The sequence below is a fragment of the Nannospalax galili genome, unplaced genomic scaffold (genome assembly GCF_000622305.1).
Source record: "Nannospalax galili isolate Female #2095 unplaced genomic scaffold, S.galili_v1.0 scaffold1021, whole genome shotgun sequence".
NCBI classification, from domain to species: domain Eukaryota; kingdom Metazoa; phylum Chordata; class Mammalia; order Rodentia; family Spalacidae; genus Nannospalax; species Nannospalax galili.
This window is the reverse complement of record NW_008344095.1, coordinates 556,259-568,071: the sequence shown is the minus strand read 5'-3', so window position 1 is coordinate 568,071 and position 11,813 is coordinate 556,259. Positions and strand designations below refer to the sequence as shown.

The 11,813-nt window shown below is 42.6% G+C and overlaps 1 protein-coding gene across 2 annotated transcripts in view; it reads right to left on the bottom strand.

The window, feature by feature from the left end:
• Fndc3b (fibronectin type III domain containing 3B) overlaps window positions 1-11,813 on the bottom strand; it is a 342,813-nt gene that overhangs the window by 88,902 nt on the left and 242,098 nt on the right. For both annotated transcript variants that reach the window (XM_029567042.1, XM_029567043.1), the window contains one exon: window positions 3,410-3,548. In XM_029567042.1, coding sequence (XP_029422902.1) covers window positions 3,410-3,548 — 139 coding nt within the window. The remainder of the gene's footprint in view (window positions 1-3,409; window positions 3,549-11,813) is intronic.

The following is an 11,813-nucleotide window of genomic DNA, read 5'->3' as shown; positions in this document are numbered from 1 at the left end:
GACCCTTTAATCTTCGGTTATACTTTCCTTTTGGATGTTTAAGGCCATGCAGTTGGCCCAGATAAACCAATTTGTTTTTACTCTTAAGGTCATTTGAGGATTTGTTCCTCAGGGGTCACATGGGCTTGGGAGGAGACCCTGGTCCTTTCTTTTACCAGTTCCACCTATGTGAAGATAAGTCAAAGGTCCTGCTCAACCATGGTTGCCTTTGCTTGGGAGCATGGAGGAAGTGATTCCTCTTTGCTGACCTTCCTCTTTGTAGACTGGACACTGGTTCAAGTCCATCTGGTGGGGTCTCCTTGGCCTCCTTGATCAAGAGGACAGGTGACCCACCACCATTACAGGACATTTTGAGAGATGCTCATAGTCCCCTGGAACTAGTCGACCTAGGAGAGCAAGGAGCAAAAACTGTCCTTTATGTCCCCCTAACCAAATTAGTATAGGCCTCGGTATGTCTGTTACACATCCAAGAAGGTTAGTTCCACCAGTCTGGTATTTTTAATTGCTGTGTGTCATGTAGATAAATCTTGGGCAAAGACCAGTTGTTCTCAGATAAACCTTACCTAGACATATATTTCTTGATCTGCTATGTATAATTTGTCAGTAGGTTGTAGGAGTAATATGGTTCCCTCTGGTTTTCAAACCTAGCTAGGCATTGTTTACCTCTCGCATTGTCTCACCCCTCCATCATGGTTTTCCCACTTAAGGTGCTCCCATTTCCCCCTTCTCCCTTACTAATACCCTTGTTTTGCTTTTTTTCTTTCTTTGAGTATTTAAGATTAAAAAGCCAGCTGTGGCATTGTTTCCCGTTTTGAAAACTGGAGGAAATGGTGTCTTCCGGACAGACTAACAGTAGGCTCATCATGTGTTGGCAAAGGATGTTTCATCGTATCAGTCTGCAGTGTTCATAAAGAAAGCTGAGACTGCCTTCACTGAGCAACCAGGTATGAACAAGGGATGTGGAACTTTGGAGAAAAGGTTGCTTTACAGAACTAGAGCTATTAGAGGGGATGCCAAGTGGGGTCCCCAGAACACTCAGGGAAGTTCTAAAAGACAGGAAAAAAGAGGCAAACAGTAGGAGCCTGTCTCTTCTCAAAACCATGCTGGGGTCTGGTTCTTCCTTAGGGACAGAGTGAGCCCAGTGAACTACATGGAGCCCTCACAGATGGAAACCAGGTTCCCACAAGTACATCTGAACCCCAACTTAGCAGTCTGTCATATATGGTCTGATCCTAGCTGTTTAATATCAACATCCAATTTCTTGTTCCAAGAATGAATACATATGATAAAAAATTGGAAGACTATATGTAAATTAATCATTAAACTACCCAGTCTTAGTAAGAAGCCCTCAGTGAACAGTAGCTCTTATTTATTATTCTTAATAATAAAACATCAGGCTCTGTAAATGCCAAAGGTCCCTGCTTTTTCCTTCCTTCCTTCTTCTTTCTGTTGAGTCTGTCAATCAGTTTGCAGGTGAGTGCAGTAAGTTGAGAATTAAGGTTTTTTTAAAAAATTTTATTTATTATTTTTATTTTATGAGTATGAATGTATTGCCTGCATGTGTGTAAATGCACCCATGTCGTGCAGTGCCCGTGGAGGACAGAAGAAGGCATCGGTTCTTCCGGAAGTGGAGTTACAGACAGTTGTTAGCCCTCATGTGGATGCTGGGAATTGAACCTGGGTCCTCTACAAGAACAGCCAGTGCTCTTAACCACTGAACCATCTCTCTAGCCCGAGAACTAAGTCTTAAGCTTTGGTGGGTCTGGGCTGGAGGGAAGGGTAGGAATGCATTTAAAGTTCTAAAAGAAGAGCTACACTGACCACAGCTCACAGATGTTTGTACCAAGTGTTCTTCACTAGACTGCCCAGTGACATCCTGAGTCCCCACTGCTCCCCCATCACTAGGGTGGGTTCTCTGGGTTGAGGTCTTCCTCTGCCTCATCCCTGTGTAAACAGTGACTGTTATTGACCGATAGAATGTTAGAAGGTCTTTGGTTCTCTCAGTATCTTTGTGGAGTCAAGGACAGTTAGCAGTCAGAAGTATCTGCTGAGCATGCCTTTACCCAGAGTGCAGGCCAAAGGAATCTGTACCAGTGACATCTGAATGAAAGCTGAGCTGAATCCAGAACTCTCCTGTGTGTGCACATGACTGAATGGAACAAGAGGATATTTCTGGCCCACAAATGATCACTCCTGAAGCTGCTGATTTTCCTGAGACCTGAATGTCCTCCAGGCACAGAGCAGATGTATCAGTGATTCCCAACTTTAAGTTTATAAGACCCCAGGGTCCCTCTGGTAATCTTAAGATTTCTTATTTTTTTTCAAAAGAAATAGATTTTAATTCTCTCCTTAGAAGATAGATTTATGTAAGCATAAGTGAACATATTTTTAAGTAGATATATATTTGCCAAGAAATCAACCAACGATGACCAGTTGGGTGTTAAAACTCTGAAAAGGTGGGAAATCACTGACCTGGATTATCCCTGGAAGCCAGGAAGGAAAATGAAAAAGTTCAGATTCTAAGCCAGTTTAAACTTTGCCTTTGTCCCAGTAACACAGTCAATGTCCACCACTGACTGAGCGCGGCTACACACACGGAGGCCACAGCAGCCTGGCTATGGCAGCGCTACCTCCCACCCAATGCTCTCTCCTGCTCTCCCCGGCCCTCTCGCCCCTCCACACACAGGAACCACAAACCTCCATCTTCTTATCTATTTGACACACTTTTCCCTGCAGTTTAGGATCTCAAGGCATAGAAATAGGGAGGACAAAGGATGATAATGATGTATTTTCTTGCAAACACACAACTGTGACTAACAGGTTAATGACACACTTTAAAGAAGGTATGCACAGTAGGAGCCTTTGCTTGGCAATTGTTATTTTTAGCCAGCACACTGTATTTTATGAAAACTACTATATAATTCAGGCTGTTAAAAATAGCAATCCTGATTGATCTAATGACTAATTAGTGAAAATTAATGAAGTATTAATAGAGTATGGAACACAATACTTTCTGTGAAGTTTTAACTATTTAAGGTTTCCACCTTACCGAGGAAGCAGCCAGAAGAGTTCAAACCTAAATCTTTCAATTCATAATGAAGTTTTCAAATATTTGTGGAAATAAACTAAACTATTAGAAAGTGATGAAACTGAGGTATTTTAAGTATTTGTATCACTTACAGAGAGCATTGATAGATTTACCAAATTCCTCTGAGAAGGTGTTCACATGGATCTTACAAATCCTTCCTCCACCCCCTCTGCCTGACTTTTATTGAAATGACAGTTTTTGATAGTTTAGAATTCTGATTATGTAGAAAACCAAAATCTATCACAAAATGGAATATTTCAAATGGCCAGAGAATGCCTTCCTATTAAGTTGAGAGTATTCCTGGCACGTTGAGCTACCCACCTTCCACTGCAAGGTTAGAGAACTTTTGCTCCTGTGTGCCAGCTTGGGAGGGAAGGGACACTCAGGTGCGCAGCTGTGGGTGGTGAAACTAACTGGCTCAGAGCAGGATCCCTTGACGGAATTGTACATGGCATACACCCTGCAAAGGAAAACAGACATAGTGAGCATCAATGGGAAGGACCTGGAAACACGCCTCATCTCTGCTCTGCCCCTTTCCATAGCTGAGCAGAATTTCCTACAGGGAACACTGTGGTCTTGTCCTTAACTACAGTTATGGTCAGCATCCCCACGAGGCCTTCAGTTCAGTGTGCCCCCCACTCAGCTCCATTGCAATAGTTATCTATAGCGACTTCTACACAAGCAATTGAACCTTCACCCCAGAATGTTCTCCATGTATATGTTCTAAAACCCAACCAGCTTGACTTCACTGTCCAAAACATGGTGAAAAGTAGAGCTAGGAGTTGGTTAAAAGGAAGAGATGCAGTGATGGCATTCACAGGTTGCAGGGAGTTTATGCAAGAACAGCAGGGTAGATTAGCACCTCTGAACTACTTACAGCATGGAGTGTGTTTAAGTAAAAATATGGATGCTTTGCTTAGAAACCAATCTGCTACTGCCAAGTGCATCTCTCTGTGACTCGACAAAAACAGCACTCAGGTACAGCCAATCCACGTGCATATCTAATGCTTGCACATGGTGCCAAGATTAAAGATGTTCATGCTGCACTCTGAAGAAATGGCTCAGCATTCAACATGTGCCTGAATTTTCTAGAGAACCGTGAAGAAGAAAATATAATGCATTGTTTTTATAATATTCTCTTTTCAAACTGATGAACTTTTATCATCTTTCTTACTTTTTATTATGGAATTATTAATTAAGATTTATTTACTTGTGTGTGTGTGTGTGTGTGTGTGTGTGCGTGCGTGTGTGTGCATGCTACAAATATGCAAGTGCCTACAGAGGCCAGAAGAGATAAGAAGGCTTTGCTACCTATGAAAGATCTGGACTTAGTTCCTCAGTTGGTTAGTGTGTATCATGCCTTTCATCCTTACAAGCATCCTCTCTGTGGTTCGGAACTCTTATTGTTCTATGGTTCATAGACAAAATTCAGAGAGGAAGCAAAGTCCTCAAAGCTAAACAGACTGTGGTGCAGCTGTATTTAGCTTCAGACATCTAACCACTGTGCAGTACTGCCTCCTCCTGGTTTTGTTCTCTTACAATTATGTTTCCCTAAACACTCACTTCCCCTCACTCTACCAATGGGCACAAACAGTGGTTAAGTAAATGACATTATGGAAAACAGGTCCTAATTACATGTGCAATTTGTAGTCATTTTTTCTTCCATGTCCACTACAAAAAATCAAATCATAAAGGGTACCTACATCAACACTTCTGGGAAGGAATGTCTTATTCTAAAAGGCAACACACACATTGATCTTGAATTTACATTATTTGCCTTATGGGAGGACATGAAACATTGGAGGCAAATGAATAATACTGACTGTAAGGATACTCTCCACCCAACCTGGAGGAAAGCCTCTCTGCACTCAGAATGACAAGGCGTGTGATAACACAAACCCAAATGGGAGATCTGGCAAGATTATGTCCATGTGTCAGGATGGGCTCAGTAGGAGTCAATTACTTAAAATGAATCAGATTGTTCCAGGCATGGGCAGGGCTCCAGCTTAACTTTAACAGATCAGAATTCTCCAAATGGAGTCTCATGGGTTACACCTAGCCCAAGATACATGTGTGTTGGGGGCAGGGAGGCATGGTGTCTTTAAATATCAGAGATATCTGTAAAGGCCAGGATTTGGGCTAAGATGACCACAAAAAGAGACAGCCAGATGCTGAGTGCCTGTAATTCCAGTATGCAGGAGGTTGAGGCAAGGAGCCTGTGTGTATCCTTTCGGGAAACTCGGAGGACAGCAGAACATAGTAGGCAACCCCAGAAGAATGCAGTCAGCCAAACTGATGTGTGGAACAGCCTACAGGGTGGAAAATGACCCCAGCAGACAACATGAAGCTGAAGGAAAATCTATGGATTCAAAGATATTGAAGACACATTAGCCAAATAATTTATTCGGACCAGGTCTGAATTTCCATGACAATAAAGAAACAAAACCTTCATTGTCCGTACAACTGAGGAAAACTTAAGTCTCTGTTTTGAAGATACTATTTTGTTAAGTGGTATGTACCGATGGTAATATGATTTAAAAGTGAAATGGTGCAACGCCTGAACTTGACTTCAAGGTCTTTGGTAGAAAGGAGTGGGCGAGGGCACTAAGGTAACTGAAATTTTCTGAAGGTTTTTAAAATGAAGCCCGTATTGGAAATTTCCTGAGCTCTCTCAATAAAACAACAAACAACTCCCTGGCCCCAATCTTTGGCTGAAGAATGCAATGTTCTAGAAGCACTGGGTCCTCTTTCCTGTACTGCAAGAATAGGACAAAGGTGACAGCAGTCTCACTCGGCTGGGGCAGAAGCTCTGCAGTTCATCAGGGTCCCCACACTACTGCCCCTTGGCACAGGGGAGGAATTTCAGCTTTTATCACACCCTTTGTACACACCTGGGTTGCCTGCAATCATGAGGCACTTCCCCACAAATGCAGAGCTATGCACTGCCAGACAGGCAATACCCTCTTTTGAGTTGTTGGCCAGGGTAGCCAAAGGGATTCCCAGATAGTAACCCAGCATAGAACTGGGAAAATGAACAGCAGACCCCAATCTTATCCAAAGGAATATTGACAACTGATTACCACTAGATGAGGAACAGTTGACCCTCCTAAAACAAAGATCTCTAGATAGGCTGACTAGACCAGATTCACCAGAAGGGCAAGTAGTGGGGAATGTCTGGGGATGCCAACAACACATCAGACAGTAACAGGGATATCAGCGTATAAGGGCTCTAGCTGGGGGAGGGAAGCTATGGGAGGGTGCTATCTGGGAAGTGGGTGTAAAAATAAATAAATTTTTAAAAATATTAAAAAAAAGTTACCCCAACTTCATCCAGGCTGTAGAACAGAGAAACAGCCTGCAAGGTGCTGCGAGGAGGACCACTGTTAGTGTCTGGGGAGAGGGAAACCTGGTTCGGCTCTGTGTGTGTGTGTGTGTGTGTGTGTGTGTGCACGTGTGTGTACGTGTGTGTGCGTGCATGCGTGACGTGTGCTACAGATGAACCTCTAGTGTCATTACAACATCTGTCTTCTTTTTTGAGACAGGGTCTCTTATTGGCCTGGAGCTCCACAAGTAGGCTAGGCTGGCTGGCCAGGAGCCCCAGGGAGCCTCCTGTCTCTGTCTCCCTGGGGCTGGGATTCCAAGCACATATCACTATACCCTGCTTTTTATGTAGGTTCTGGGTTCAAACTTAGGTCCTCACTCTTGTACAGCAAGCACTTTACCAACCAAGCTGTCTCCCCAGTTCTTTTTACTCCTTTTTAAACAGAATTCTTGGGATCAGAAATCCACACCTCCTATGCTACGAAACATGAGTGTTAGGGAAGTCTAGTGGCCAAGCAGGGTGATGACATGGGGGCAAAAGTTGGAGACTGGAAGGGCAGGGTCAAAGTCTGAGGCTCTTACAAGGCCACACCGAGTTACTCTGCTCGTCTTTAATTGGGAAGAGTGTTAGTTTGCTGGGTGTGCAACTTGGTGATAGAACATGTGCTGAGCATACCTGCGACCTAGGGTTTAATCGCCAGCAAACCCTTCTCCAAAAAGGGAAGTTCTTATTAATTTAAGTGAGTTCAATGCTTTTCATACACACGTTTGTCAGCAAGGAAAGCTAGGTCCACTTCTATAGAGTAACAGAAAGGGGCTGGAGACAGTAAGATTTGATACAGTATCTAATCATATTGCCTTTCAATCAGAATGGTTTGGTAAATAAGTAACAACTAATTGTAACTGACCGTAAGTTGCTACATTCTTACCCCTGACTCCCCCCTCCCCTTTACAAAAGGTGCAATCTCTGGAAATGATGGTATACTTTAAATTCTCCAGGGGCTGGTGAGCAGTTCAGTGTTCGAAGTACTTGCTGCCAACCCTGATGTCCTAGGTTTCTCTGACTTCCACATGTATGCCCTCTCTTCAAAGTGAATACATAAAGTGTAACTTTTCTTCCATTTGAGGGTGATGGATTTTCCCTAATACCATCCTGTAATTGGAAAATCTATAGAGTGGGATTATTTTCTTGGGTTAAACAGTTGAATATTCTGTTGTATCTACCCCAAGAAAACAAAATAATTTTCTGGCAACTGTGTTTCTTCCTCGTCAATACCATCTAAATGCTAGGTGCTCCAAGAACTTCAGAAATCTGCCTGCAGCTTCTTCCCACACTCCTGAGGTACCCCAGAGCCAGAGCCTCCAGTCGGCAACACCTATTTCATAACGTGCATGGTGCTAGTCAAGCAGATTTCTGGAAATATTTCAGCACGTATTTTTCTGGGAAATGTCATTTTATGATGTCACTTCTGGGCAAGCTTCTTTGACAAATTGCTCATGCTGGTGACTGGAAAAGTGCCCCAATTTTTGTCATGAACTCTCTATCCATTCCCTCAAATTCCTCGCGAGGCTGTTACTGACAAAAGTATTAGTTCTTTTGTTTTTGAAGCAAAGTTGGAGCTTGTTTAAAAAATGTTTTACTATAGATTCAAGGACAGGCTTCAAGTGAGAGAAGAGAGAGATGCACGTGCAGACAGGAGCCAATTAAGAGACAGCGCCGAGCCTAAGTTCTGGATTCCCACAGCAAAGGTTATTTCAGTACCATGGCTAACTATAAAACTGACAACTAAAAGGAATATGCTTTTCTGAGAAGTGCCTGGAAAGCACATTTGTAGACATATAAATACTTATTTGTGTATACATGAATAGTTATAGGTATGTAAACCTACAAAATACATAAGTATGAAAACATTTATGTGATATTTTTCTTTCCTTTAAAGTTTGTGTGCGTGTGTGTATGTGTGTGTGTGTGTGTATGTGAGAGAGAGAGAGAGAGAGAGAGAGAGAAAGAAGCATGTGTGTGAAGTCAGAGGACAACCTGAGGCTCCGTCACTCCTCAGGAATGCTTCCCTCCTTATTCTTTGAGAGGCAGTCTGTCATCACTCTGGATTTCACACCTTAGGTCTGGCTGGCTGGCCAGCAAGCTCCAGGGATCCATCTGTCTCTGCCTTCCCAGTGCTGGGATTACAAGCACGTGTTATAGAGGCTGGCTTTTTTATGTAGATTCTGGGCATCAAACTCAAGTCTCTGTTATCTGAGCCATCTCCTTACTTTGGATATAATTCTCTTTCTCCCTTTTTAACATAATCTCAATCTTTCTTTCCTACTCTCCATCACTACACCCTACAATCACACTGGATTTCTATCTTAATGATTTTACATAATACATAACATAATGGAAGTACTAATTATACTGATAATTATGAATTCTTTTTAAACACTTCACAGACATCGAGTCAAAAAAGGGAAAAAAATCTGTGTAAGAACTAGGCAACTAATAAAAAAATGATAATTCTAGGGGGTGGGAGAGATGGCTCAGCAGTTAAGAGCACTGTCTGCTCTCAGAGAGAACCTGGATTCAATTCCCAGCACCCACATGGCAGCTAACAACTGTCCCTAACTCCAGTTCCAGGGGATCCAACACCTTCTTCTGACCTCTTTCGCACTGCACAACACAGGTGCACTTATATACATGCAGGCAACACATTCATACACATACAAATAAAATAGTAAAATAATAAAAATAAATGAAAAATGATAAATCTAACACAAATCTAAGCCAAGCCTTAAAATTTTGCAAATCAATAGATCATTAGAGAAGGATCTTATATTCCTCAACACAATAATGATGATATTAGTAGAGGCTGAATAGACATGGAATAATACCATGTAAACATTTCCAGAAAAAAGTAATGGGATGGAAACATTTTTAAAACCTGAAATGACTTGTGCTGCAGTTTTCATGTGGCACTGGGCTCAGATAGCAAGTGACGTGCCAACAAAACAGTCACAGGCATGTGACTTACAGCACCGCCTAAAGGGTGGCCCTGGTCTCAGCAAATCCCAGAGTAGAGGTCAGGGAAGTCAAGAACTGTTCTTGGTCAGGTGACTAAGGCTCAGCACTAAACAGCTGTAGGCCAGGACTCCACACTTCACACACAGGCCTGTTGTCTCTCACACACTAACACAATGGGGGAGAGGCCAAAAGTGAGAAAAGGCATAATGTGAAGGTTAACAGGCAATCTGCGAACAGGAGACCACCAGAGCAGAAAAATCCAAAGAAGCCGGGAAGGGGGGGGGGTGTCTGAGGCAGGGAAAGAGGCCAGTGAGAGGGAGGGTGATGGTGATGGGGAATGGTCTACACGAGGGAAAACGCCATAACGAAGCCTGTTATTTTGCTCATTAAAAAATTAGCAACTGGAAACAGAGTAACAAGGGATAAAGGAGCTGAAGCCCAGGTGATGGCAGCACATAGTAATAACATCGATGCACCCCTCTATGGGTCTCAATCCAAATGAGCAATACAAGACTTGGAAGGAGTGCTGGCATGGGGCTTAGTAAGCAGTGTTGGTCTAGCAGACAGGAAGCCCTGGGTTTGGGCTCCAGCACCACATTAACTGGGTAAGGTGGTACAAGCTTGTAATCCCAGCACTTGAGTGGTAGAGGCAAGAAGTTCAAGATCATCCATGGCTACATAGTGAGTTCAAGGCCATCCTGGGTCATGAGAGACCCTGTCTCCAAAAAAGAAACAAACAAAAATAGTGAGAACTGGAAGGAAAAATGTAGCCTATTTTGTGCTGTTGAAAGAAATATCTCAGGAGGCTGGAGAAATGGCTCAGAGTTTAGGAACACTGGCTGCTCTTGCAGAGGACCCAGGTTCAGTTTCCAGCATCCACAAGGCAGCTAACAACCATCTACATCTCCAATTCCAGGGGGGATCTGACACCCTCTTCTGGGCTTCAGAGGGCATTACATACATGTGGTGTACTTAAATAACTCAGGCAAAACACTGATACACATAGAATACAAATATTTTTTTAAAAAGGGGGCCTGGAGAGATGGCTCTGCAGTTAAGATCACTGGCTATTCTTGCAGAAGACCTGGGTTTGAATCCCAGCACCCACATGGTGGCTAACAACTGAGTATAACTCCTGTTCTAGAGGATCCAACGCCCTCTTGTGACCTCTGTGGGCACTGCACGACATGGGTACACTTACATCCACTCATATACATAAAAGTTAAAAAAATTAAAAATTAAAATAAATATCTCAGTTGTCCTCTTAGCTCTACAGACTTGCATGACACTTTCTAAATTACGATGCATGAGCAGATAAAGATGGCAGAGGCATAACTGCTCATTTTGCAGCTGTTCGGCAATGAGATTCTTCTGCAGTTGCTGTTATGAAAACTTTTCCCACATAGCCTCATGAGGCCTTACAGGTGAGTATTAAATTTGCCATAAACTCTACATTCTTGAAATTAAGACTCTGAGGATGTTCACTAAATCATAAAAAAGAGATTTTGTTCCTTTTCATCAGTGCCAACTATGATATATCTTTAAGTCAGTGAAAGAGTGATATGGTCAAGCCAGCACAAGTTCAGAGAACTTGCGGCATAAATTCCACTTCATTTTCAGAATGTGTAAAACCTGCAAGAATCTTCAAAAAACAACAAAAAAAATTTTACACAATAGTTTATAGGTTTGTGATAGATTTGCATGCAGTCCAGCTGCTCTAGTGCCACTTAGCCTCACTTTACATGAGAAAATCATGCTAAAGACGTTTCAATGGCTTGTCTGAGCACACATGCTTTCAGCAAGGGACAGGGCCACTCAGTCCACTTCAAGCCTTGCCCATGCATCCCACAGGAAGCTGCACTTAAGAACTGGAAGTGTAAGGGTTCTTTTCTAACACAGAAAAAAGAAAAAGCGCAAAAAGAAAGAGAATTATCCCTATGGACCATGGATAAGTATAGTGAATGGAGGGAAATTGGACTATACACACTTTCATAAGGCCAGAGATAATTTTAGAAATATAAAAAGAGACTATTGCCATATAGAGGGAGACTTTTCTATTTCTCAAAGCAGTAGAGAGTTAAGACTAAACTCCATTCAGTGATGTCTTAGGCGATACATGTGTCCTGTTATGTGTGTGCCACATGTCACACATGCACAGCCCCAAATGTGGTCAGAAGGAAATCCGGATCCAAGGTGCCTGCCTGGTAACCACCTCACATTCCTATTCACTTGGGGACTCTGTTAACTATTCCTTTTATCTGCCCCGAAGTTCAAGACGTTTGTAGGACATGGTAATAAAATGATCTGGTGATCAAATGCTCTCAATTTCCTCTGTACCAAGAGACCCAAGAGACAGGATGGCAAGATAAAAGACAGGCTCATCATGAC